Here is a 25,424-nt window from a genome sequence, read left to right as displayed (position 1 = left end):
CTTCTTAAAAAAATCTTCTGCCACACAGGAACACAGCGCGCCTGTATCCAGGAGTGCGGTGGCTGGGATGTTATTCACCAAAACTTCAATCTTTGGAAGAGTCAAATTTTTCACCATAACTGTATTTAACTTGAAGGAAGAGAGGTTTTCTTGGTCTTCGGATTTCCGCACCCTCCCGTCAGCAGAAATCCGTTTTAGTTTAAATTTTGTTTCTTCCTTTCATGCCTTCCTTCTTTTTCCGCTGGCCTTCAGACTTTTTTTATGGCTTACTATTGAACTGTCGACGTTCGCCGGTTGTTTTTTGATACTCAGGTTTCCTTGCCCACTGATTCGATTTGCTTCCGTAGCCGTGTTCTTGCCTTTGCTGTGGTCTTGGCGCACCAAATTGGCGTCGTTGCTCATACTGGAGTCTTCTTTCAATGTCCGCCGTTCTTCTACTTTCAAACTGGATTGCTAGCTCAAATAACTTTTCCAGTGTAGTCGGATTCCTTAATTCAATAAAGTCTTTTACTTGGGGAAGTAACCTCGGCAAAATCACTTGGATTATCTCAGGATCCGGACGGTTTCCATAGAATAAAAAGAGTTTAAAGACGTGAATTTTTCATAAAATAAAGCTTGAGAGATTTTCAATTCGTTTCTGGTATATGCTGAAGAGTTCCGCTTCTAACTTTGAGCGATTTCTTACGACAGGGAAGGCTTTTACAAAGGCAGTCTTGAAATTTTCCTAAGTATAGGTGGGACTTCCTGCTTGACCCAAGAGGCTTCTGCCTATACATTTGAACCAATTAAGCGCTTGGCCCCTCAAAGCGCTGGTAGCTAAGGTGACTTTCTGGAACTCATGGACTGGATACAGCATGAAGTGGTCATCCAATTTTTCCAAAACCTGCTTACCGGTGAGTTTCCATTAAATGTTGCTTCTGGTTTCATCGATGCGCGCATGGTCTGGACGATGTAACCAAATCCTTCCAGGGCGGCAGCTGGCATTTCTGGATTCTGAGCCCCTTCTGCAGGCACCACAGGTTCTTCTGGAAACTCGGTCATGGTTATTCTTCTTCGTCGGGCGCCACTGTCAGGACTGGTATTCCTCTTTACTTGCTTTGGAAACATGAACTGTCCTGACTCGGAACAGGGAGCTTACTCAAGCTATGTTCGGTAAATTGTGAAGTAGACAATACACACAGGAAGGGTATACGAAACCCTTTATTTTTCTATCTTTACAGAGCTTTCCGGAACTTCGGAATGCAGAGACCAACCACTTGTGGTCTGAACGTAAGAATATAAAAATACTAACTAAAACTCTAACTAAACTATGGATTAATATACAAGTGCCTAACTTCAAGATTGGCCGTTATTTAACAAAAATCCGTATGTAGTACAGAGAGCTGCTAAAACTACGATACGTTTAAAATTATCAAGAGGATTAAACCTCTGGCCTTGAAGGCAACCAGCAACCGAGTAAAACTACTATGGCAAGCGGCCTGCTTCTAATAACTCCTTCCTCTCTCTCTTGCTTGGCAAAAAGCCACAACTTAAGTACTTGGCGTTAGCAAGACAAATTTGCATAAATAAGTAAAAGCTTTTAATTCTGGCCGGAAGTAGAAAATAAGAAGTGATAGTAAAGATTTAAAATAAAATAAACGTTAGTAAAAATTAGGATCCTTACAACTGTATATGTATATATATAAATTTGTTTAAATTTAAATATGTATATATATATAATTCATTAATTATTTTATGTTTTGAAAGTGTAAATAATCGCAACGAAATTAGCCGCAGTGTTGTTTTCATATTCAAAGCTTTGAAAGCAAGAGTAGTTTATTCAAGGTTATCTATCATTCATAGGAGTGTTTTAATTTTTGGTTATTTTTGTAATTTATGGGTGAAGTAAAAGTTTTGCAGTGGAATAGAGACTTCTTGTTGAAATAGTTTTTTAATTTTGAGATTTATAATTTATAAATTCATTATTTCGCTTAATAAAGTTGTGGCCAAACTTATTGCTGGAATCGGAAGGTTTTATTTAGATATAAATATCTTAAATAATTATAATATAAAAATAACAGGTCAACTGTTAAGAGTCTGATGACCCTTGCTTTAGTAATCTGGGGACCCTTAGTATGTAAATTTTTGTCTTAGTTATAACCCATGAGAAGATAAGTGTACTGAATTTTAAATTGACAGTAGTTAGTAAGTAGACAGTAAGTTGACAGTAGTCAGGGGGTAACTCAATATCTCTGTTAGTGAATATTGAAGAATCCAGAGCTTAAATTGCACTGGTACTTCTTAGTTTCTGGGTCATATTCTAATTCTAGTCGGAGCACACCGGAGCCCTAAATAAGAAGGCTTCGGCTCTTCTTTTATGTAACCGAACAATTATTTCGTTAAAAATTTGATCTCGAAAATCTTATTTGTAGCAATAAAATTATATTAAAAATCGCTTATTAAACTTTATCTCTTTACATTTTATTTAATTAATTTTATTTAATTTTAAATTTATATCTTTACATTTTATTTAATTACTTTAATATTTATTTTAATAATTAATAAGAAATTAATTATGAATTAATTAAATAATAAATATTAATATCAATTAAATGATTATTAATTAATTTGATACTCATTAGCTATTTAATTTTTAAATTATTAATGATTTTAATAGTCATTTTTATTTAACTGTTGTTCCTCTTTCTAATGGTCTTCCATAAGGCTCCGGCACTTTTACTTTTAGAAATTAAGCCCTGGAAGAATCTGTATGTATGTGTATTCTTTCATTTTGAGAAAATGGCAGCACCATAGAGCTAGATTTTCAGTACATATAGTTCTCCATCCTAACATGTGCAGCTCGAAATCCGAATTTTGAATTTTCGTCTTTTTTTTTTGGGGGGGGGGGCCTTAATCAAAACAAAACTTTGTTTTGTGCGAACTTAATGAAAATTTTGATTAATAAACTCAGCGATTGAAAAGCAATCTAGTGCCACTCGTCAAATTGTTTCAAATCTAATCAGAAAACTCAGCGATTTGAAAGAATTGTCTTACTACTCGGATAAAATATTTTACTATCGATCAATTGATGAATAGTAATCAATTTATTTTGCAATAAAAAAAACAGACGGAGGTGTTTATTTTCTTATTTATGCATAACTCATTCAAAGTTCCTAATAAGAGCATATGAAACATGAGCCTAACACGACACAGCTACAGGGCTTAATTTCTAAGATTAGAAGTGCCGGAGCCCTATGGAAAAGACCATCAGCAAAGAGGAACAAGAGTAAATAAATAAATAAAATGACTATTAAACTCATTAATAATTTTTAAATTAAATAGTTAATTATTATCAAATTAATTAATAGCTATTTAATTAATGTTTATAAATTGTCATTTAATAAATAATTATTATATAATTAATTAATTAAAACTTATTTGAAAATTATTAGATAATTAACTATTATTTATTGAAATAATTAAAGATTGAAGTAATTAAATAATTAAAATTAAATAAAATGTAAAGAGATAAGTTGAAATTTAATAAGCGATTTTTAATATAATTTTATTGTTAAAATAAAATTTTCCAGATAAAATTTCTACTGAAATTGTAATTCAATTACATTAAAGAAGTGCTGCAGACTTCTTTATTGTAATTCAATTACATTAAAGAAGTGCTGCAGACTTCTTATTCAGGGCTCTGGTACGTTGCGGCTAGAATTATGATTTATTACAAAAACTAAGAAGCACCGGAGCCGACATCTGGTGGGCTGCGGCCCAATTTAAGCTCTGATCGTGGGGGGTGAAAAAGTTCTTTTATCATCACAAAAATTACATATACTTAAAGTATAGCCAGAAACAGAATGAGGGTATGAGTGGGTGGAAACAAAAAATGAGGGGAATCTTGGTGAGAGAGAACGTTCTCTTCGACCGCGGCTCTCTGCTGATATAATTATAGCCATCAAGCAGATGTGTGTCAGGAGTAAAATGAGTCCTGAATCTGACTCCTAAGGATGAATGTAAAGTTGCTGTTTACGCTTTCTCCCCAATTAATGGATACTGTGGGAAGACGATGTATAGGACGTATAGGATCTAATCTCAGTATTTCACTCTTATTGTACTTGCTGTCACTTAACGCACATTTAAGAACACAAATTTTCCTTCCTGCGAGGATAACTAACTGTAAGCATCGATAACAATACACTAGATATGATGGCATGGTGAGAAATTTAGGCGTTCCTAAACAAACTCCCCCAAATTTATTGCTTTTCTTAAAGGGAAAGTTTATGTGAGTGACGGGACTTTACTTGAATGTCTAATGTTCTCATGAGTTCATATTTCTAGGGAAATAGAGTATTGCAAGGTCTGCTTATTGTTAAACTAAAACGTTAGGAATTCTAATTTTTTCCCCCCTTTAAATTGTGGTTCAGTTTTATAAAAAGTACCGGAGCTCATCTTATTTAGAGCTCCGGTGCGCTCCGGCTAAAATTGTAATTTATCTTAAAAATTGAGAAGTACAGTAGCCGGGGTCCAGTGGGCTCCGGCGCAATTTAAGCACTGCACAGCTACGAAAATTGCATGAAACGCAACTTGTTCGGTTTAGTGAAAATGAAGCAATTGAAGACCCATGGCACAATCTTGAACTGAACGCTGTTTTGAAAGGATGATTGTGAAAAGCTGCGTTAAGGAGACAGATTTTTGTCCAAACGTTCTTTATAAAACTAGAGTGGAATTGAGAATAGCACATTCAAACACGCATACAGAAATGAAATATTTAAAAAATACAAAAGTGGGAATAAAATAAATGTAAAAACTGATTTTTATACGCACCCTTGAAAGCTGTTTATACTGCAAAAAATGGCATGCGGGGAGAAAAAAATGGGCCCCCTGAGCTTAATTGCTTAACAGGTGGCCATGCATTCTACAATGTTTGCTTTGTTATATTTTAGCATCTCTTAAAGTAGGGGTCCTCAACTGGTGGCCCGCGGGTCACGGATTGGCTCGCTGAAGGTATTTTGGTGGCCCCATATTTGAATTTGAAGAATTTTAAGAAATTTTGATTTAAAAAAAATTTTTTTTTCTCTTATTCTTGATATATAAAACATTTAACTGACATGCCTGATATTACTTGAGATAAAATTTTCGGAAAATGACGAATTTTTTAAAAATTTCCTTTCTTTTCTATAATTTTAAAAATAAAAAAAAAATTACTATGCATAAAATCTCAATTCCATAAAAAGGGTAGATTCTTATCTCTGTTGTAAAAGTGGTTAATTTCATTCGGTCTAAAGGACTTAATCACTGACAATTTCAACACTTCTTGAGTGATTTGGAAACTGAATATCGTGATGTTGTGTATTACGAGGAAGTACGTTGGTTGAGCCGGGAAAAGATGCTTCAGCTCCTGTTTTCTTTGAAGAACGAAAATCAACAATTCATGGAATCTATTCACGAGTTCAGTGATGAGAAATGGTTGACAGACTTTGCATTTCTGGTTGATATTACAGGTCATCTCAATGATTTGAACTACCCCTTACTGGGAAAAGATCTACTTGTTCATAATCTTTATTACTTTGTGAAAGCTTTTGAAACAAAATTAATCCTGTGGGAAAAAGTCAGTTGCTAAATAAGAATTCCACTAACTTTCCAAAACGGATGGGGTGTGTGAAAAACTCTACAACATGACATTCAAATAATTATGTACAATGCATTTCAAATTTGAAAGAGGAATTCAAAAGCAGATTTTCCGATTTCGTGAAAATTAAATTTTTATGAGAATGTTCTCCTCGCCATTTTCAGTAGACGGCAGAAGTGTTCCACCTGCACTTCAATTAGAATTTATAGATTTACAATGTGACTCTGCAGTAAATTGCAAGTTTCTTGAAAATACTACATTAATTGACTTTTATTCGAAGTACGTGACCGAAGGCAAGTATCCAGGAATTCGTAAACATGCACTCTTCACGTCTTCTAACTTTGGCAGTACCTACATATGTGAACAATTTTTTAATAAAATGAACATCCTAAAATCAAAAACAAGAGCACGACTGACAGACATTTGGAGGAAACTTTACGAACTGCAACAACACGGATTAAGCCGGATATTGAAGCTTTAATAAACGATGTGAAATTTCACATTAAAACTAAACATTAAAACTACCATCTCCTGCCAGTAACATAAGTTCTTTTTTATTGTAACTGCATTTTGTAACATTGTTCTGTACAATCATGTTTATACTCTTTTTTTCATAGTTAAAAATAGTTGCAAAACATTTCAATTCGATTTCCATTTGACTTTTTGGAAACAATGTATATATATACATTATACATATATATACATATATATATATACATATATATATATATATATGTTGGCTTGATTCGACGTTCAAATAAATGAAATTTCCCTTGAAAAGCCTGTTTGGAGGTCGAATTGGGCTAATTTACCATTTTCCGCTTACTTTTTATCTTTTTCTGTTTTTTAATGTTTTACATGTCTAATGGTTTGATTTTCATATGTATTAATTTTTTAAAACATGTTGAACCTTTTGGAGCAGCAGCTCTTGGTAACTTTTAGGCGAGCTTACTACAATTTTTATGTGTTACTTATTTTGCAGCATATTGCGCAAGATGTTTTCTAGACCAAAATTGGTTTTTTTTAAAAATTATAATTACTACTTTTATATATATATACACACACAAATGTGTAACACTATCTCATCGCTTAGAATGCAGTCTTGCAAAATAAACTTCCCTTTTTTATACAAATTTTCTGACTTCAGTATTTTTTTGACAGACATGTGGCCCTCATATGTTTATGAATCTATTGATGTGGCTCTCGGGCGTGAAATGTTGAAGACCCCTATACATAATGTATGCTTCAAAGATTTGAAGCATCTCAATTTTCTATATTTCTATAATCTTATATTCATATTTTTAATATGAATCTTTTTCTTAGCATGAAATGTAGTAAAAGTAATTTGTAATATTTGCCTGAAATTTTTCGTTTTAATACATTTTATGAGCACTGATTTATTAGTTCATTTTGTATAACCTTTTTATTAATTGCATAAGTAATGTATGATTAATGGCTGACTGTTATTTTCTGTTAATTTGTAACTCGTTAAAATTTAAATGTAATTAATAAAATAATCTTTTTCAATCCAGGTGCTACTAAAGAAATAGGATCTGCACTTACTCGTTTATGTTTAAGACAGAGAAGTGTAGAAGCCAAATTGAAGATATTTTCAAAGTAATAATTTATTTTGTTGTATTTCACATCATTGATTTTAACTGCATTTTTAAGAGCAAATTTTTTTTAAAATTTTGGATGTAAGCTATCTTAAATTTGTAGCGATCTTGTAGTATTTGATGTAATTGCGTAGTTTCATTTCTGATTTTTTTTCTTGTGCGTATTTTGTTATTTTATGCTTCTTGTTTTCTTTGATGTGAGCAGTAGCAGTAAAACTTATTGAATCCAGCGTTTAACGATATGAAGTACTTTACTTGTATATGTGTGAGTAAGATTGTGTGCTGTCTAGGTTAAGAGCATTTCTCCATGATTGGGGAATTCTGTACTGGATTGAGGCACATCCAACGTCGAATAAAATGGTGATGTGAAATACACATGTAATTAAATCGTGTTTGAATATGAAGGTTGAGGAAGAAATTACTAGAAGTGATTTTATTGTGGAGATGTTCAGCATTGATTACTGGCTTCAGCTAGCTCGGCTAAAAATAGCCTGTCTATATACTTATGAGCTGGTTTACGAGGCGCGGTGCAGTATGCCCTTTGATAGATATTCTGCTTTAACAGTAGTGCGATGGAGCAAAACCTGTAACCTGTCAAGCAGTGATCACCTAAGTTAAGAAGCTTCTGAACCACTGTACCGTTTTTAAATCCTATTGCGAGCTACGAACCAAAAGAACTGCCAATGTTTTAAAAAAAATCTCACATTTGTTTATTGTCTACAACGTACATTTCTAGTAAATATGAAATCAATTTTAATCAAACTGTATATAATAAAAAGAAACTGAAATGTAGTTACTAATAAATAACAAGTGTAAGGACAGATTTTTTTAATCAGACTTATTAACTTTAATGAGAAGGATTGAACCCTCCCCCCTTTTTTGGGGGGTCATCAACAAGTTTTTTAGTGCTGTGAGAGTAGATAGAGTGGCTGCCATTCGAATAGAGTTGTCCAAGTGTTCATCAGTGAGTCTGTTTCTATACTTATTTTTAATAAATTTCGTACTGGAAAAAGAAATCTCACGCAGATATGTAGAACTGAAAATTGCGTGCAATTTGCGACAAACCTGGACCAAAATTGGGTATTTTTCTTTAGGAACAAGAAGCCAAATATTTTCAGAGCTTAAAGAAAGCGATTTTACAGATATATCATCTTGAAAATCCATCAGTTCCAACTCCACTGCAGCATTATCTTCTTGAAAATCAAAATGCTCCATAACGCAAGTAGAGAACTCTTCAATGTTAATCTCTATTTATCTCTAAATAATTGAAATCTTTTTGAAATCTTGGAAGTGTTTGTTGAATTCACTACTTTTTTACGAACTGATGCACTTGCATAGCATAGTAAACACACACATTTGTCTTTTACATGGATAAAGAATAATCGGTTTTCCATTCCGCGATAAGTTTTGAATAATGAAAGTGTTAAATTTTTTGCTTCAACATGCCTTCGTTCAAACAGACCTAGCTTGGTTCCAATGCATAAGTCAAACTATTTAAGTTAGCAAATGTCTAATATACATACGAAAAACATAATATGCACAACTCCACGCATATACGATTAACTATGAGATGAGGCAGACAGCGGCTATTGTGCGATAGAAACAAGTAGTTGTCGTCAGCACCAGCTCAATGGAGGAATCGAGGTTTGTCAGTGAGCTGCTAATAGCTCGTGATCAACGGTTTGTCGATCACTGCTGTAAAGCAAAGTTCTGGTGCTGTGTCCACTTTCCCTGTATATACTTGAAAATTTCTGAGTTTGAATCTCTGTGAAAGCTCAGATTCTTCATGTGCAGTGCATGCATGTGCATATGTGTGTAATTTTCGTATTTACAAAATCTATGTGAATAAATGCGAATTTTTTTTAGTATTAGCGATTAAATGTGAGATATTGTCTCAATGTTTTTGAACGGAAATGGCTTCTTTATTCCAAGATGACGTTTATTTGAGCGAATATGTGGAGCATATTAGTTTCCTAGAAAATATTTTAAAATTAAAATTCTATCTCATAAAATACGGGTTGAAATGGTTTTCATGTATCAATTCTTTTCAAAATTTAGCCCACCAGCGACCGAGCGGTAAAGTCGCTGAACACTGGTAGTTCGATCCGGGGTTCGAATCCCGTGAATGGGCTGGCTACATGGGTGTTTTCGTGGTTTTCCCCATGTGTAACGTGTATATGAGCCAGTTTCCCTTAGAAAGTCTTCCACGAAGGCATCCCTCCCCTTAGGCAAATAGCCCTAGTGTGCTTTGCCATAATTAAAAATACACCACCTTTCAAAATTTATGAAATTTATTCAGAAGTTAGAAAAATTGCTTATAACTTGCTGATCTAGTTAGGTTATTTAAAGACTTCTCTTGAGCGCTAAAGTGGTGGTTTATTTTGGATATGAGACGGATTATATTTTGAGAAATGGAAAAGAGAAGTTAGTGAGAAGCCCAAAAAGTTGATGCCAGAAGTAAATAAATTGACTGCATAGGTACTGACTGTCCAAAGCAACAATATAGCATCTGTGCAGATTATTTAGATCATGTATGGCGGTCAGCACTCTTACATCAGCTTTGAAGCCAAATTTGTTCTTAGAAAACTTCTGAAAAAGTCATGAGACCCACAACTCTGCCAGTTTTTGATCTCGTGTCCTGATCTCTAGGTTTTGAATTTTTGGCTTTTACTAATAAAAAAACCATTCTGGAAAGTATTCTCTAGTAATAAATGAAAAACTTAAATTCTGCAATTTCATCTCTCTTGATGCAATGATGCTGCTAATGACTAATGATTTTCAGCTTAATTTTTCTTATTGAATTTTATTTAAATTTTTCTTATTGAATTTGACTTAATCTACTGAACACCATTGTAGAACTTTTTATAAAGATTCAATTAACGTTTAGTTGGTTAATATATATGTTTTTCTTCAATAAATAACATAGCTACACAGTAAGACATTGATTATTAATTGTACATTGTAAGTACATTAATTATTAATTCTTTTCTCATTTTATTTAAAAGTACATTAACAAATAAGTTTTTTTTTCTCAACTCAAGAATTTCTGAGCATAAAAGGATAAAAAATGAAGTTAATCGAAGAATAGATCGTTTAGAATATCTAATTAGATATTGATGTATTTTACATCAAAATCATATTGCACACCCTTACAACCCCCTGAAAAAAATCACTCTTAAAGAATAATCATATCTATCATCTTGAAATTTTGATGTAAATTCTTTCATATCTAGTGTGCAAATGATTAAATTTTCAAGGCTAGCGAGTGTTAACTTCGGTAACAGTGTGTGTTTTTACTGCGCAGCTAGCATTGTATGCAACCAATAACCATTGCAGTTTATATTTTCTTGTTCTTGGCATTACAGTTCTCTGAAGACGCAACCAATAATGCAGCTACGATGTTATCGAAGACTGGACAATTGAAGTAATATGGTTGCATAGTAGAGATGCATGAATCAGTCTTGTCATAACAAGCAATAAGCCGCCACCTACACTGTTCAGACATCTCTATGCAAAGATATTGGCAAAATTGGTTGCTACAAATTTTTCATTGACAAAACAAAGTCTCTTGAAGACTAAGGTGCATGAATGCAAGGTAAATTGGATGATTGGGCCACAGGCCCAAACTGCTCTGGTGGCATCATTGTATGCATCCAATATGCTACAGCCTCTTCCATACCACCTGTGGCACTTCCCACCATCTCATGGAACTTGGCTGAAGTGGGATTGCGCTCACCATGGCTATTAAAACTACTGTCTTTAATGCCACAATCGCAACACAGTCACTTGGAGTGGTGTGGTAGCTGATCATCATGGCTGCCAGCCGAATGGCATTGCGTAATATTCAGTGATGCAATAACCCACAGTGCTATGAGCATTAGCAGTGTTTTTTTTTTTTTTTTTTTCCTTTTTTTTTAGAAAGAGACAGTGTCAAAATTTAATTTTGTGTTACCAGATGGGTGGGATGTAGCACACAAAAACTGTAAAACAGACATCATTTTTCCAAACTTCAGTGCAAACCAACTCAATACCACTGACAGAGTCAAATCACTAATAATTGTGAAAAAGAAGTAAGAGATTTCTTTAGTCCAACAAGAATACCACTTGCAACTTGTCTTGATTTAGGTAATATATGTACGGAGTATGTAGGGAAATTGTGGAAATTGCGGGGCGCAATGAACTGGAAGTTGATCTGTCAGCATTATCCTTATCTTCAGGGCAGATCTTTTTATTTCATTCGGCTTATAATTCCTTACTAAATGTAGTATTTCATCTTGATGTACTCCGTCTTTGATATGATTTAAATCAAATTTCTCGTTATTATAAATATCACGAATACACATCAAATAGTTTTCTGGTTGCAATTTTCTAATTTTGACTATGCATAATGTATGGTTTACGCATGCGCGTGTTGAAAGAAATGTTTAACAAAGCAAACAAATAAATATTAAGCTTTTTTTTTTGTAAATTTGGATATCCTTTAGATCATAATTGCTCTTTATTTCATAATTACAATTTCATATTTTTAATTTTATAATTTCTGCATGCCATCTTGCCAGATTTAAACTGATGATCTATAATCCGGAAAAATTGATAATCCAGAATCGCCGAAGTCCCGACGAGTCTGGATTAAAGACTTTTGCCTGTAATAATATTTCAAATATTTACAAATCAAGTAGAAAATTAGAGACTAATAACATAGCTCTTATTTTAAGTATGTGTTATCACTGGCCAACTGATTAAAGAGCACCGAATACTCATAGTTTGTCTAATGTTCAAATTCAGGCAAACAGGCTGGTTGCATTTTTATAGTTTCCCCATGTGTAAAATGAACACAAACCAGTTTCCGTTAGAAAGTTTTTCACAAAAGTATCTCTTCTTTTAGGCAAAAAGCTCTTTTTAGCTTTGCCATATTCAAATAACCTAAAATAATGTGATGAAATTCTGGAAAAGAAGATAAAATAATAATTTTGAAAAATTTAATTTACTTTAGTATGAAATCAAACAATGCAACATTTATTTAATAAAGAACAACGCTTAAATTTAAAGTATAATGAAAAAAAATTATAATATCTATCATAATTAATAATAATATAAACAATAGTTCTAATCTAAGTATAATTAAAAAAGAGATATTAAATGTGTACCAAATTCAGTTCACATTGCAGAATAAAAGTTGTGTTAATTAAAAAAAATAAATAAACTGCTCCATGAATTTTTACAAAATTTGGCACTTTCACATAATTTCAAGTGTAGAATTGAAACATTGAAAAAAAAAATCAGAAATCATTTCAGAAAAGTTCTAATTTGGTGTCAAAATTCATCTGTTAGGACAACGCTGTATATAAACCTCATAGATATTGTAAGCCACACTCTTGAGGCATGAAACATGCAAGTTGAGTTTTGTTGACTGGCCAATTAGAACGGGAGGTATAGAACTGTCTCCCCCTTTTTTTTTTGACCTAGTGTTGTACATCCTGCCACATGCTGAGACATCCAAATACATTGGTATTACATGCACTACATGCCCTAACACACTGTTTCCTCTATCAGCAGAATTTCAAAATTTGAGCTTAGAAAGGTATACTCACCATAATTGATTGGGTTCTGTAATTGACTTGATATCATCAGTATTGTGTTTAATGCTTATACAAAAACAAGTATTGAAAATATCCATTGTCACATGGTATAAAAATATGATGAATCTCAAGACTTGTTTTCCTGTTCAATCAGTAGAAACTTGATATCATTCAGTGGCTATTTCATTTGCAAAAAACCTAATATATATATATTTATTGTATGCAGTAACCATTAATCTATATATGCAAAGAAATTTTTATTATTTTGCTACTACAATTTGAAATTTATATTTTATAACTTTTTTTTTTTAATATTATAATACATTTTCAGTGCATTACTAGAAGCTTTAATCAGCCCTCTCCAAGAAAAAGTAGAGGAATGGAAGAAAGCATCTAATAATTTAGATAAAGAACATACTAAAGGTAAGATCACTTTGAATAGAATTATTGAAAATGCATCTTTATGTATGCATATATATCTGTGTGTGCATGTAATAATGCATTTTAATGTAATTATTATTTTTTTCCCTTTCTCCTGAAATTTGAATCTTGCAATTTAATAATCTAAATTCATGTCTGTTACTGTTTAGAATACAAACGTGCAAAGCAAGAGTTAAAAAAGAAATCTTCTGATACACTAAGACTTCAGAAAAAAGTCAAGAAAGGTATTATTTTCTTTTATTTTAGATTTTATGTAGATGGATATGTTTTATGTTTATATACGTGCATTTAAGAGTATTGTAAACTCAATAAATTTAATTATTTTCTGTGTTCAAAATTAATATTTATTACGGAATCTAAGGAATTATCTCATTCTTGCATGTAATGCTTTTGTGATGTTAGTGCTTAACACATTTAAGTAGTAAATGAAAGATACATGTTACAGAACCTAATGAGTGCACATATGTTTTCCAAATTTCCTGCTGTGAAAAACCTAATAAATCTCTACAAGTAATTATGTTAAGCTAAATGTAGCATAGGGGGCTGGAACAGAAAGGGCAATATCAGATGTTAGTTTTTATGCAAACAAACATTATGCAACAAGCTCTGAATGTTTTTGCTCAGATTCCAAAGTCTTCACATTTCAGCAGTTAACAACTTACCACATATTCACATATATTATAACAACTTAGCACATAATTCGTATATCTTAACAGCACAAATTCACATCTAAATGTATTCAGTTTTGGCCTGATTTGTGCAAAAATGTCTGAAGTCAAAATTTGCATTAGATGTGGTCATTATTTTTCCCAAAAGAAGAATTCTAATGAATTAAAAGTTTAAGCTGTATGAGAAGAGGGGAAAAAAAAGTCCATTTTACTCAACATCTACTCAGAAAAAGAAAATTTTTCTCAACATATACAGTCATTGCAAAATGCATTAGTGAACCATTCCGATGAAAATCATTTCTGTGTCTTTGAGCAAAAAGACTTGAGACTGACATTGCCAACAATTGCTGCTCAAATTTCTATTATTTTTCTGAAGCATTCTCCTAAAGTAGTTAATTGCTTTAATACTATTTAATTAACTGAATTAAGTTTAATAGTAGGGTATTCGAATATAATTCCATATGAATGGACTGATTGGAAAAGTAGAATGATTTTGTGCTTGCAAATTATATGAATTTTTCAGCTCTGCACTGCATAACCTACTCCCAGCATTATGGAATGTGTTTATTCTCTCCAAAGAAGCATATGGTTGGGTGTATATAGTTCTCATATTGCTGTAATGGACACTGGGTGATAAATCTGTACTAATACATGACGTGGCAGCACATCCCACCTCCTTTTATAAGACTGGTCTCTAAATTAAATGTGACTTACCAACAGCTCAGCTGTAAAGTCTCTAAACAGTGATAGTTCGACTCAGGTTTGAATTCTGGCAAACAGGATTGCTGCATAGGAGTCTTTGTCATTTTTCCTTTATGCAATTTGCATGCAAGTGGTTTTCTCTTAAAAAAATCCTCCACAAAGGCATCCTTTCCCATAGGCAGATAGCCTTTGAGTTGCATTCGCTTAGTCAATTAACCTAACTCAGTTACTCAGATTTATTATAAGCTTGGTCTAGGAATTTGAAATCCTTTTCAGTTCTAAAACTAAATTCTTTGTTCCACAAACTAATCTATTTCCTGTGTATTTAGTATTCTCATGAGTGCCACATCATTAACGATCACTGCGCCTTTGGGAACTACCTTGAAAAAAATTCAACAAATTGTGCTATATTTAAATTCCCTAATGTTTAATAATAGGCAATTAAATTCCTTATTAAATTGGCACTGGGCTTAGTCTCTAAAATTGTCAAACTTAATCGCCCATTCTATAATATGCATTTTTTAATTGCTACCAAGAGCTTATGCTTTAGTCACTTAAACAGGAATTACCTTACTGAAATTTTTGCAATATGTTGTAGTTGGTGTTATTGACATTCGACGTACACTGGATTATGCTCTGCAAGATGTCACAGACAAATACCTTTTGCTCGAAGAAATAGAGAAGCAGTCAGTGAGGAAAGCATTAATTGAAGAACGAAGTCACTTCTGTCTATTTGTTGGCTATTTACAACCTGTTTTGGTAAGCATCTTAATCTTCTGTTATTTCAATTGACTAATTTAAAATTATTTTAATTATAGTAAGAAAAATATGCGTGAATTTTTTTAAGTTTATTAAGATAGAAAATCAATAATTAATATTCAGTAGATTTATATGTTTGTCATGCAGATACTACTATGTTATCCCTTAAATTCATATGTTTGCATAAGAATTTGTATATGTAAACTGAAGATGTACATTTATGTATCTATTGTGTTAGGAATCTGAATTAGCAATGCTGCATGAAATTAACCACATCCAAGAAATCATTGATACCTTATCCAAGATCACCGTGGATCCTCATCTTCTGCCTTCAACCAGCGAACAAGTTATTGCTGATGCCAAGCATTCTGAAAACACATGGTCTTTTCATGCGGTTAGTATTTTTCCTTAATTTCTAGCAAACGAAATTTTTAATATGCCTTTTTATTATACAGTGAAACTTCTCATAATGACCGTCTTTCATGAACAATAATTTCTGAAAATGATTATTCTTTCTTAAAATATAAAGTGTCCCTAAGTATAATGTTTACACTTTTTGAATATTAATAGCATGAAAACTATAAAAGATGACTTGATTAGACATTTTGTATTTAAAGCTACATTATTTTTGGTGAATGTGTGTGATTGCATTTATGTTGAATTTGTCTCTTGCTGTCAGTTGTGTCACAGTAGACTAGTAGACAAGCATCAGTGTGTATTAAATAACAGAACTGAGCTTGTTTCCTTAAAAACAGTATAAGTGAATTTGAAAATGTTATTGAAAAACTGAAAAGCATAATAAAATTTGATTCTCTTCCACAATTACATGTAACACTTAAGAGATTACACTAGAAGCATTGGTATTTATGTATTAGCACAACCATCTTGGTGAATTTTTGCAGAAGAAGAATATGCAAATACAACATAACACACCTACATACTATTATACATATATTTTATGTTTTAATTTGGGTATCCCGAAAAGCACTTTAATGTAAAACTTTTATATAAGCGTTCTCCTCTGCTAGTGGAAATTTTAAAATCTCAGAAACGTAAACTTTAAAATCTCACAGAAGTAAATTCTGAAATTATGACCAAAAAATATCATGTTTTATCTTCAGGAATCATTGGAACTTGGAATACAACAAATTGAACACATATAAAAATGGTGACATTGCATAAAAAATATTTAAAAAACTGAAAAATTATTATGCACATGGTTGCTGACATTTGATGCATTCTGAAAATTTCTCAAATTTTACTAAGGTGGTAGAGCTAATATCTAAGTATCCAAGCTTTGAGAGAAAGGAACTGTAGGTGATGGGTGAAAGCTTGATGCAGCAACAAGAGAATAGCAATGAACGAAATATGCTGCAGACTTTCATGGCATGGGATGACATGAGATATGCAGTTAAGTTTGGTTTGGGTTTGGTTTAAGTGATTATGGCAAAGCCTCAAGGGCTATCTGCCTAAGGGAAGTGATGTCTTTGTGGAGAACTTTCTAAGGAAAACTGGCTCATATACACATTACACAAGGCTTAACTACAAAAATGCACATGTAGCCAGCCTGTATGTGGGATTTGAACCTTGGACTGAACTACCAGTGTTCAGCAACCTTAACGCTCGGCTGCTGGTGGGTCCATGAAATTAAGGCTGCTTATATTTACCCTCCTACTGAAAACATATCTGCAATTTGTTCACTTATTCTGGAGCATTATAAATGATACTGCCAGTGGCTTCATTTTAAATGTCTGTAACTCTAAAATTCATGACATCACAAAATCTTAATTTAATATTATTTATACTCCTGCGATTAATGTGTAAAGACTGTAATCATTCTTTTGGAATAACCAATGCATCAGCACTGTTTATCACTTCTTGAAGTGATAAACAGTGCTGATGCACAATAAATCAAAATTATGTGGATAGTCATCTTAAGGAGGTTTCACTGTATTTCCTTTTTGGCCATTTCATTAATTTGCTTAAAAAATAACAAAAGCATAAACAAAAGCATTTTATAAAAGTTATTTATTTTACTAAAAAAATGAAATTCAAAGTCAAAAATCAAACAGATTCTCATTGTTGCATTTGCTGTGTAGGTGCAACAGCTGCATAAGCTGCCCTATTTGGTATGGTATTTAGTGGTGCTATCGGCCATATTCTTGGTTCCACGTTGGAATGCTGAAGAAAGTATGGATATTTGTTCCTCCTTGTCCTGCTTAACCAGTGGCTGAAATGGTTGAGACTGCTAAATAATAAGATTTCAGTATGAGTTCGAGTGAAGGTGAATGGGTTAGCTGCACGGTTAGTTTTCTTGATCTTCCCCATGGTTAGCACAAATATGAATCAGTTTTGCTTATAAAGTCCTTCGTAGAGACATCTTTCCTCTCAAGCAAATAGCCATTGTATGCCCTGCCATATTCCGATAACATAAACTTACCCTCCTTAATGCTGGTGTAATTTTGGTCAACTTCCTCACTAAGCATTCTGGGAACATTCTTGATTATGAGAGGGTTAAATGACAGTTGGGCTTTAGCCATTTCTAACCAGTGCTTGATGAATAAGCGTCCTACAATTAGGTAGGGGGGAAACAGCTGCCAGCTACATCTTAATAATATATATATATAGAGAGAGAGAGAGAATACATATGTAATTTCTGTACGCTAGAGTTACTCATACAAAAGTCTGCTAAATTTTATTTTTTTATTTTTTGTATAGTGTTTTGAGTAATCTAGATATCTGGAATGCGAGTTTTTGGATTTCTGCTTTTTCTTTGTGAAGCTAAAGATGCATAGGTACTTATGTATTAATGTAGCCACCTCAGTAAAAGTTGCCTAATTTTCCAAATACTTCCATGTGCTTAAATATACTTCAGCTTTTAGTATTACTTAAGCAGTGTTTCCATTTTTTGTGCATTCTTTTTGTTATATTCTAAGTTCAAGAGTTTTTAGTTTAGGTTCAAATCAGAATATTTTTTTTTTTTTTAATCTTAAATTCAGTTTTGAAATATGTGTTTGTGGGGGTTTGTTTGCAGTAGAAGAAAGAGCTGTAAAATTTCCACAGGAATACAGTATTTTAATGTAAGATCGCTAAAGGAAACAATGTGTTAGGATCTGTTTTTAAAGTGATTCTCACAAAATTTCCTCCATATCAAAAGAAATAAAAATAATTTTAATTAGGTTTATTTATTGCCTTTTAAGCTAGATACTCATACAAAATATAAAATATGTATCTAAAAATAATTTTAAATTACTATTCATATTCTTCTTTAAAAATTTGCCAAATCATGCCAAGTTGATCACTGTATGTAAATAATAGTACATATTTTATCACTTGATTAACTCTGACTGTTCTGAATACAGTCAAAAGTCGTTAATCCGGACTCGTCGGGACTTCGGCGATTCCGGATTATAGATCATCAGTTTAAATCTCGTAAGATGGCATGCAGAAATTCTAAAATTAAAAATATGAAACCGTAATTTATGAAATAAAGAACAATTATGATCTAAAGGGTATCAAAATTTACAAAAAAAAAAAAAAAAAAAAAAAAAAGCTTAATATTTATTTGTTTACTTTATTAAACATTTCTTTCAATGTAAGTTATTTAAGTTGCTTCTTTTTATGTGATAATACTTTTTCTTTAATTCTATAAACAGACATAATTTCTTGTTCAGTTACAAAGTTCTGCTGTTCAAAGGCACGTAATTGCTGTGCCGAGAATACCGACTAACTTGTCAATCGAAATTTTTTCGTTTTCACTAACCTTTCTGTCACCTTCTTCATGTCTTTATCCATTTTTTTGCAGCGATTCCACTTTTTGTTTGATGGCCATCGAATCATACTTTCGTTTTGTAGATCCTTTGGTAGCTCCAGCATCGGAAATTCTATTTGACATAATCGAAAGTTCAAGTTTACTTTTATAAAATTGCTCTTACAGTCTGTAAAAAGTAATAAGCCGGATCCAGTTCGAAGATTAAGGAAGAACGCAATCATCAACATTAACTGAAATAGATAATTTTAGCTTATACCATCCATTATACATTAAACGCGCACGCGAAAACGTATTCTGCACTTGCGCACACGCATTATGCGCAGTCGTAAAGGTCTTATGCGCACGCATAAACGCCTATGCGCATGTGTCAACGCGGCGCATGCGCAGAAAGTTTTTAGCTTTGAGGTCTGAATTAATGACTTTTGACTGTATTATCTATATATATATATAATCTCTAATCAGACAAATCTGTAAGGAAATAATGCCACCATAAAAGAAATAAATAGAAAAATATACATTATATATATTATATGTATGTATGTATGTATGTATATGGTACATAATATATGGCATCAAATATGATCTTTTATTAATTACAGTGATAGTGCAAATATTCTTAACAATTTATTATTTAAATGTATTATAAATTATGATTTAGATATTTAAAATGAAGTTAATAAAAATAAATATTTTATACTATTTTAAACAGAAGCACTTTGGGTGTTGGTTACTTGTTAGGCCATATGGATGATAAAATGCTAGTAATAAAGCATTGGATAAATTCCTGTGTTGATATTTTTAATAAAAAAATGGTACTTTTCTGTTTATGGAACACCACTTAGTGCCAAACATTAACATAAAGTTGAATTAGATGGCAGCAACTGTAATGATTTATAAAGATTCATGAAAAATAAATAAATAAATAAATAAACTTGAAACAAGAGTAATGTGTCATTCTATCATATATATATATGTGTATGTAATATTTAATGTACACAATGCTAAAGATGTGCATAATACTGATTTCATACAATTTTCTGTTGTTTTTTTAATGAAAACAAAGCTCTGTGTACATAAAAACTAATCATCTGCTTTTACTGAAAAAAAAATCAGAGAATTGCATAAATTCAGTATCGTGCATATATGGCCTTAGCATTATGCACATTAAATGTTGCACTGCTATTCACTGCAGAACTATTTATGATGCAATATAAACCGGCTACCACATATGGCAACTGGAAGTCTCTAAACAGGAAAATACCCAAAAATCTCTTTCTATGATATATATATTTTTTTATACTTTGTTGCAATAAATAAGCGAACCATTATGTTACCTATCCCAGTGTGATGTGGCATTTGTTCTTTCTGTTATATTATTATAGCTATGTCTATAGTTTTATAAGAATTTTTTATAAATAAATTTAAATTAAAATTTACACTTGTAGATGTAAGCTACAGTAATTTTATATATGTTACAGACTCCACCAGGTTCCCCTGGTTCATTAGGCTCTCGGAAATCTAGTGTTTGTAGTATCAGTAGTATCAATAGTTCATCTAGTGGTAGTTTGAAATCTCATTCATCAAGGCATATCTCACATTCTCAAGTAAGTCTCAAAAATATCATCGTGTCATGTAATTGTCTCGGTGTTTAATAAGGTACATTTTTAAATATAAATTTTATACCTAGTATCAATTTTTCTCTTTTAGTTTACTGGTCCAATTAATTTTCTTGATTTTTCTGAGAATTTCTGAACAACAAGTGCTATTTTCAATAACTAAGTTTAAATTTAATTAATAATATAATTTAATTAAGCTAACAAGCTATATAATGTGTAGCAACTAAGGTAAATTACATGCAGTTTCTTTTCTCGTCTCTTCAATAATGTTACAAATGAAGAATTACACAAGGGACACAAAAGTTTTTAAAATAGAATTAATTTTTGATAAAGAAATTATATTTTATTTCTAGTGTATAAAATACTTTTTCATTGAAACTTTTAAGCATTTATTTTCTTCTCAAAATGCATGAATTTTTAATATAATTTTTCTATCTATTTTATTAATTTTTAAAGAAGCATTTTGCCCTTTTTGCACCTCAATGTATTTTTTTGCTTGAGTTGTTTTCATTATATTTTTGTTACTCTGGAATTGTTATTAATTTTTCATGTTGTTACTATACGAATTTCTGTCTTTTTATTTCTATTTTTTATTTTTGCATGTTGAGCCATGTATTTGTTTTGAATTAGACTTTAGGTAGAAAGCATTTAAATAGTGTGACATCTCAAGATTCTGGTTTTACATCTCAGGATACATTATTTGTAAATAATATGGTAGCTGCTGTAGAGTGTTCTTCACAGGTTAGTGTTATAAAATATTATTTATATTTTCAATGAAGTGTGGTATTTTTATGTCCAGTAATAAACACACATGAGGATGTATTTTCAAATATTGCAGATTTTGTTGATTTTTACTGTCTCTTGTGACTTTCTAAGCATCTGAAAATAAATGAAACCCTTTTTATCTGAGCCTTTATTAATTTAGGTTGCACTCTGAGTAGATTGAAGTTATACTAATATAATACAGTCAAAAGTCGTTAATCCGGACTCGTCGGGACTTCGGCGATTCCGGATTATCGATTTTTCCAGATTGTAGATCATCAGTTTAAATCTGGTAAGATGGCATGCAGAAATTACAAAATTAAAAATATGAAACCGTAATTTATGAAATAAAGAACAATTATGATCTAAAGGGTATCAAAATTTACAAAAAGAAAAAGCTTAATATTTATTTGTTTACTTTATTAAACATTTCTTTCAATGTAAGTTGTTTAAGTTGCTTCATTTCATGTGATAATACTTTCTCTTTTATTCTATTAAACAGACATAATTTCTTGTTTAGTTACAAAGTTCCGCTGTTCAAGTCCTATAATTGCTGTATCGAGAATACCGACTAATTTGTCAATCGAAATTTTTTCGTTTTCAATAACCTCTGTCACTTTCTTCACTACCGGAAGCGAATTATAATGACGAGGAACTTGTTTTAAATCATATCAAAGATGGAGCACATCAAGATGAAATACTATATTTAGTAAGGAATTATAAGCGAAATAAAATAAAAACATCTGCCCTGAAGATAACGATAGTGCTGACAGATCAACTTCCAATTCATTGCACGCCGCGGCGTTACCCCCGCCGAGCAGCGTGAAATTGATAAACAGATTTCGGATTTCGAAACATACTTTCGCTTTAGATCCTTTACATATTAACAAATATATATCGGAAATTCTATTTTATATAATCGAAAGTTTAAGCTTACTTTTATAAAATTGCTGTAACAGTCTGCAAAAAATAATAAGCCGGATCCAATTCGAAGATTAAGGAACAACGCAATCTGCAACATTAACTGAATTACATAATTTTAACTTAGCTTACATCGTCCGTTATGCATTAAACACGCATGCGTAAATGTTTTATGAGCATGCACACAAGCATATTCGCAGCCGTAAAGGTCTTACGCGCGCACGTAAACGCCTATGCGCATGCGTCGCATTGACGCATGCGCAGAAAGTTTGTAGTTTTGAGGTCCGGATTATAGATCATTCCGGATTATGGGTGTCCAAATTAACGACTTTTGACTGTATATCATGTACTTGTGTAATAATATGTCATCATACTTGTGTAATTTTTCTAATAGAAATTAAGAGGGAAAAATTATATGACATTTATTAATTCTAAAGAAAAGGATGAAGAAATTTACTCACAAAGCATACATGAATTAGACATGCTAATAGTATTGCTAATTATTGCTTGAATAATATTTTTTATTTGTTCTTTTTATTTCCATACCGAACATTGTTCTTTATTTTGAAGACAATGTAGAAAAAAAAAAATCTTTTTAAGTTGTTTAATTTAAATCTGAAGATATAGGTAGATGAACTGATGAAGGCATATAAGAAATATGATATGCACTGATGAAGGCATATAAGAAATTTTAAAAGGAAGTAAGCAAGAAGAAAGTTATAGAATATGTCATCAGTGCATATAGTATCTCATAATGGCATGGATCACATGAAAAAGGGCATGGTGTTATCAGCCAATTGTAACTATACTGCTCTTTTTGGGAGAGGACAGAAATGTCCATTCTCATGAAGTAGTTCCAGAGATTAAATCTCTGGTCATGATAATAAAGATATGAGAATATGCATATGTGTAAAAATGTGTTCATTTCTTCCCTTTGAGATTTAATTTCTGAAAATAGTATCATTATAATTTGGGTCCATTTGATTCCTTTCTTCAGTTCCATGCAGGCAGGGTATTAATGGCTAATGGATTGGATTCTGAAGGGTTGAATGTACGTACTTGAAATGTATATGTATAAAGACTAGCAATCTGAGAAATTTAAAAAATTGGCCATTCTTAGAATTCTTGAAATATGCTTCTTGTGCATTTCTTATGTTGAAAATAATATGAATCAATTGAAAATTTCTAAATTGTACTCTGAATTGCTTCAGATGTATGTGAGGAGAAATGTGTGGCATCTTGAGGAATTATCATTCAACATGCATAAGCATGACATTTAATTTTGACATGGATAAAACTTTTTACATTTGAGACACAAATATAAACATATTTCCAACATCTTTAAAAAGAAGGACAAAAAATTTTATTACCAAAAAAGCCTTTTTTTCATTCAATGTATTATTTATTTTAACTGAATCATCTTTCCTCTTGAGTTCCTGTTTTTCCATCTTTTTTTTTTTTTTTTTTTTTATATAGATGTTGAATTGCAGGAATCCTTTATACTTGCATTTATTTAACAATTCAAAAAAGCTTTGCCTTGAATACTGGCCTGAGGTCATTAAAAAACCTACACAGGATATTTCTTACAAATGGTTGAATGTTATCAAAACAATAATTCGCATATGGAATTTCAGAGAAATACTATGTAAGTCAATATTGTAATCTGAAGTGATTATGGAATGCTGTAGTGGAGAAATAAAATATGGATGACAAATAAGAAAGCTTTAAATGCATTAAAAAAATCAAAGTTATAAAATTACTTTTTCTTGCCACTTTAATTTCTTTTTTAATCTCAATGTGAAGAAGCCTATCTGTATTAAAATGTAGCTGCAAAAATACACATTTTTTTAAAAATTATTATATGCATTAGCTGAATAATAAACAAAGTACACCAAGCAAAAGGATGAATATGAATTTCTCTTTGTTTTTGAATAATACTTAATTCACTGAAAAAGAAAAAGGAAAAAAAAAAAAAAAAAGAATTAAAACTGGGTCTGTGCTACACAAATTAATAATATTTTTTTTATATGTACACTTTTTTAACTCAAATTGGTTGCAACATACTGCTTTATTTAAGTTTTACACTATCCAGCTATATTATGCAGATAAGTTATATCTCATTGACAGTTAAAGGCGATTTTGTTGATAGGTAAACAAAATAGGAGAAACTGGAAATATATGCCTTTCATTAATAATAAAATCCATTCTAACATGCATTTCAGTTCTTCTGGTTCTTTTATCAATTACAGTCTTTTTATGTAATAGTCATCAAATAAAATTACTGTTATTTGCATACAATTTGAAGAATGTGTACTGTGAGCTGTAGATAATTTGTGCTAGATTGTTCATAGTTGAGGGGAGGGGATTAACACTAGCACTAGAGTGTTTTCCATATACCTATAACTAAAATCAACAGTGATTTTGACCGCTGGTTCCTAATAGAAGAAAAGGCTCACTCTCTGTTAATATTATGCAAAGTTAATGCTTTATTATTTTGCTTGTTTTATAAGTAAATTGAGTAAATACACACTACCAAAAGATAATTTAATGTGACAAAGAGCAAAATAAAAATTTAATGTAACAAAGAGCAAAATAAATTAAAGTGAGTAAATGAATTAATCAAAGAATAATTTTATATGACAAAGAGCTAAAAGAGAAGAAAAATCACTATAGATATTTTTAAACTTCCTATCATTTAATAAATTGCGTCATAAAAATTTTCAATGTGAAATAAGTATATTAAAAATTATGCATATTAGTACTTACATAACTCAGTTTTGCAGTGCATACAGATTACTAGTTTTTTTTTTTTTTAATTTTACCTGTACAGGTTCCACAAATATATGTTTTTACAGTATTCACATGTATTCAAAGTTTTATTGCCTTTGCAGGCATTTATTTGGCACTATTTATGTTTATGGAAGTGTTGATGCAAATACCAATTCACTTTTCATTAGATACAGAAAGTTTGTGA

At 31.5% G+C, this 25,424-nt stretch overlaps 1 protein-coding gene across 3 annotated transcripts in view; it reads left to right on the top strand.

The window, feature by feature from the left end:
- Positions 1-25,424, top strand: part of LOC118186492 (uncharacterized) — a 131,323-nt gene that overhangs the window by 55,587 nt on the left and 50,312 nt on the right. For all 3 annotated transcript variants that reach the window (XM_085814631.1, XM_085814630.1, XM_085814629.1), the window contains 7 exons: positions 7,147-7,231; positions 13,141-13,232; positions 13,400-13,474; positions 15,219-15,379; positions 15,618-15,773; positions 20,630-20,755; positions 21,398-21,508. In XM_085814631.1, the coding sequence (XP_085670757.1) occupies positions 7,147-7,231; positions 13,141-13,232; positions 13,400-13,474; positions 15,219-15,379; positions 15,618-15,773; positions 20,630-20,755; positions 21,398-21,508 (806 nt within the window). The remainder of the gene's footprint in view (positions 1-7,146; positions 7,232-13,140; positions 13,233-13,399; positions 13,475-15,218; positions 15,380-15,617; positions 15,774-20,629; positions 20,756-21,397; positions 21,509-25,424) is intronic.

This window comes from Stegodyphus dumicola, chromosome 4, assembly GCF_044657685.1.
Source record: "Stegodyphus dumicola isolate Sdum_Otavi_A_Nest chromosome 4, ASM4465768v1".
NCBI lineage: Eukaryota > Metazoa > Arthropoda > Arachnida > Araneae > Eresidae > Stegodyphus > Stegodyphus dumicola.
The sequence above is the reverse complement of the archived record's forward strand: the minus strand, read 5'-3'. Positions and strand labels throughout refer to the sequence as shown.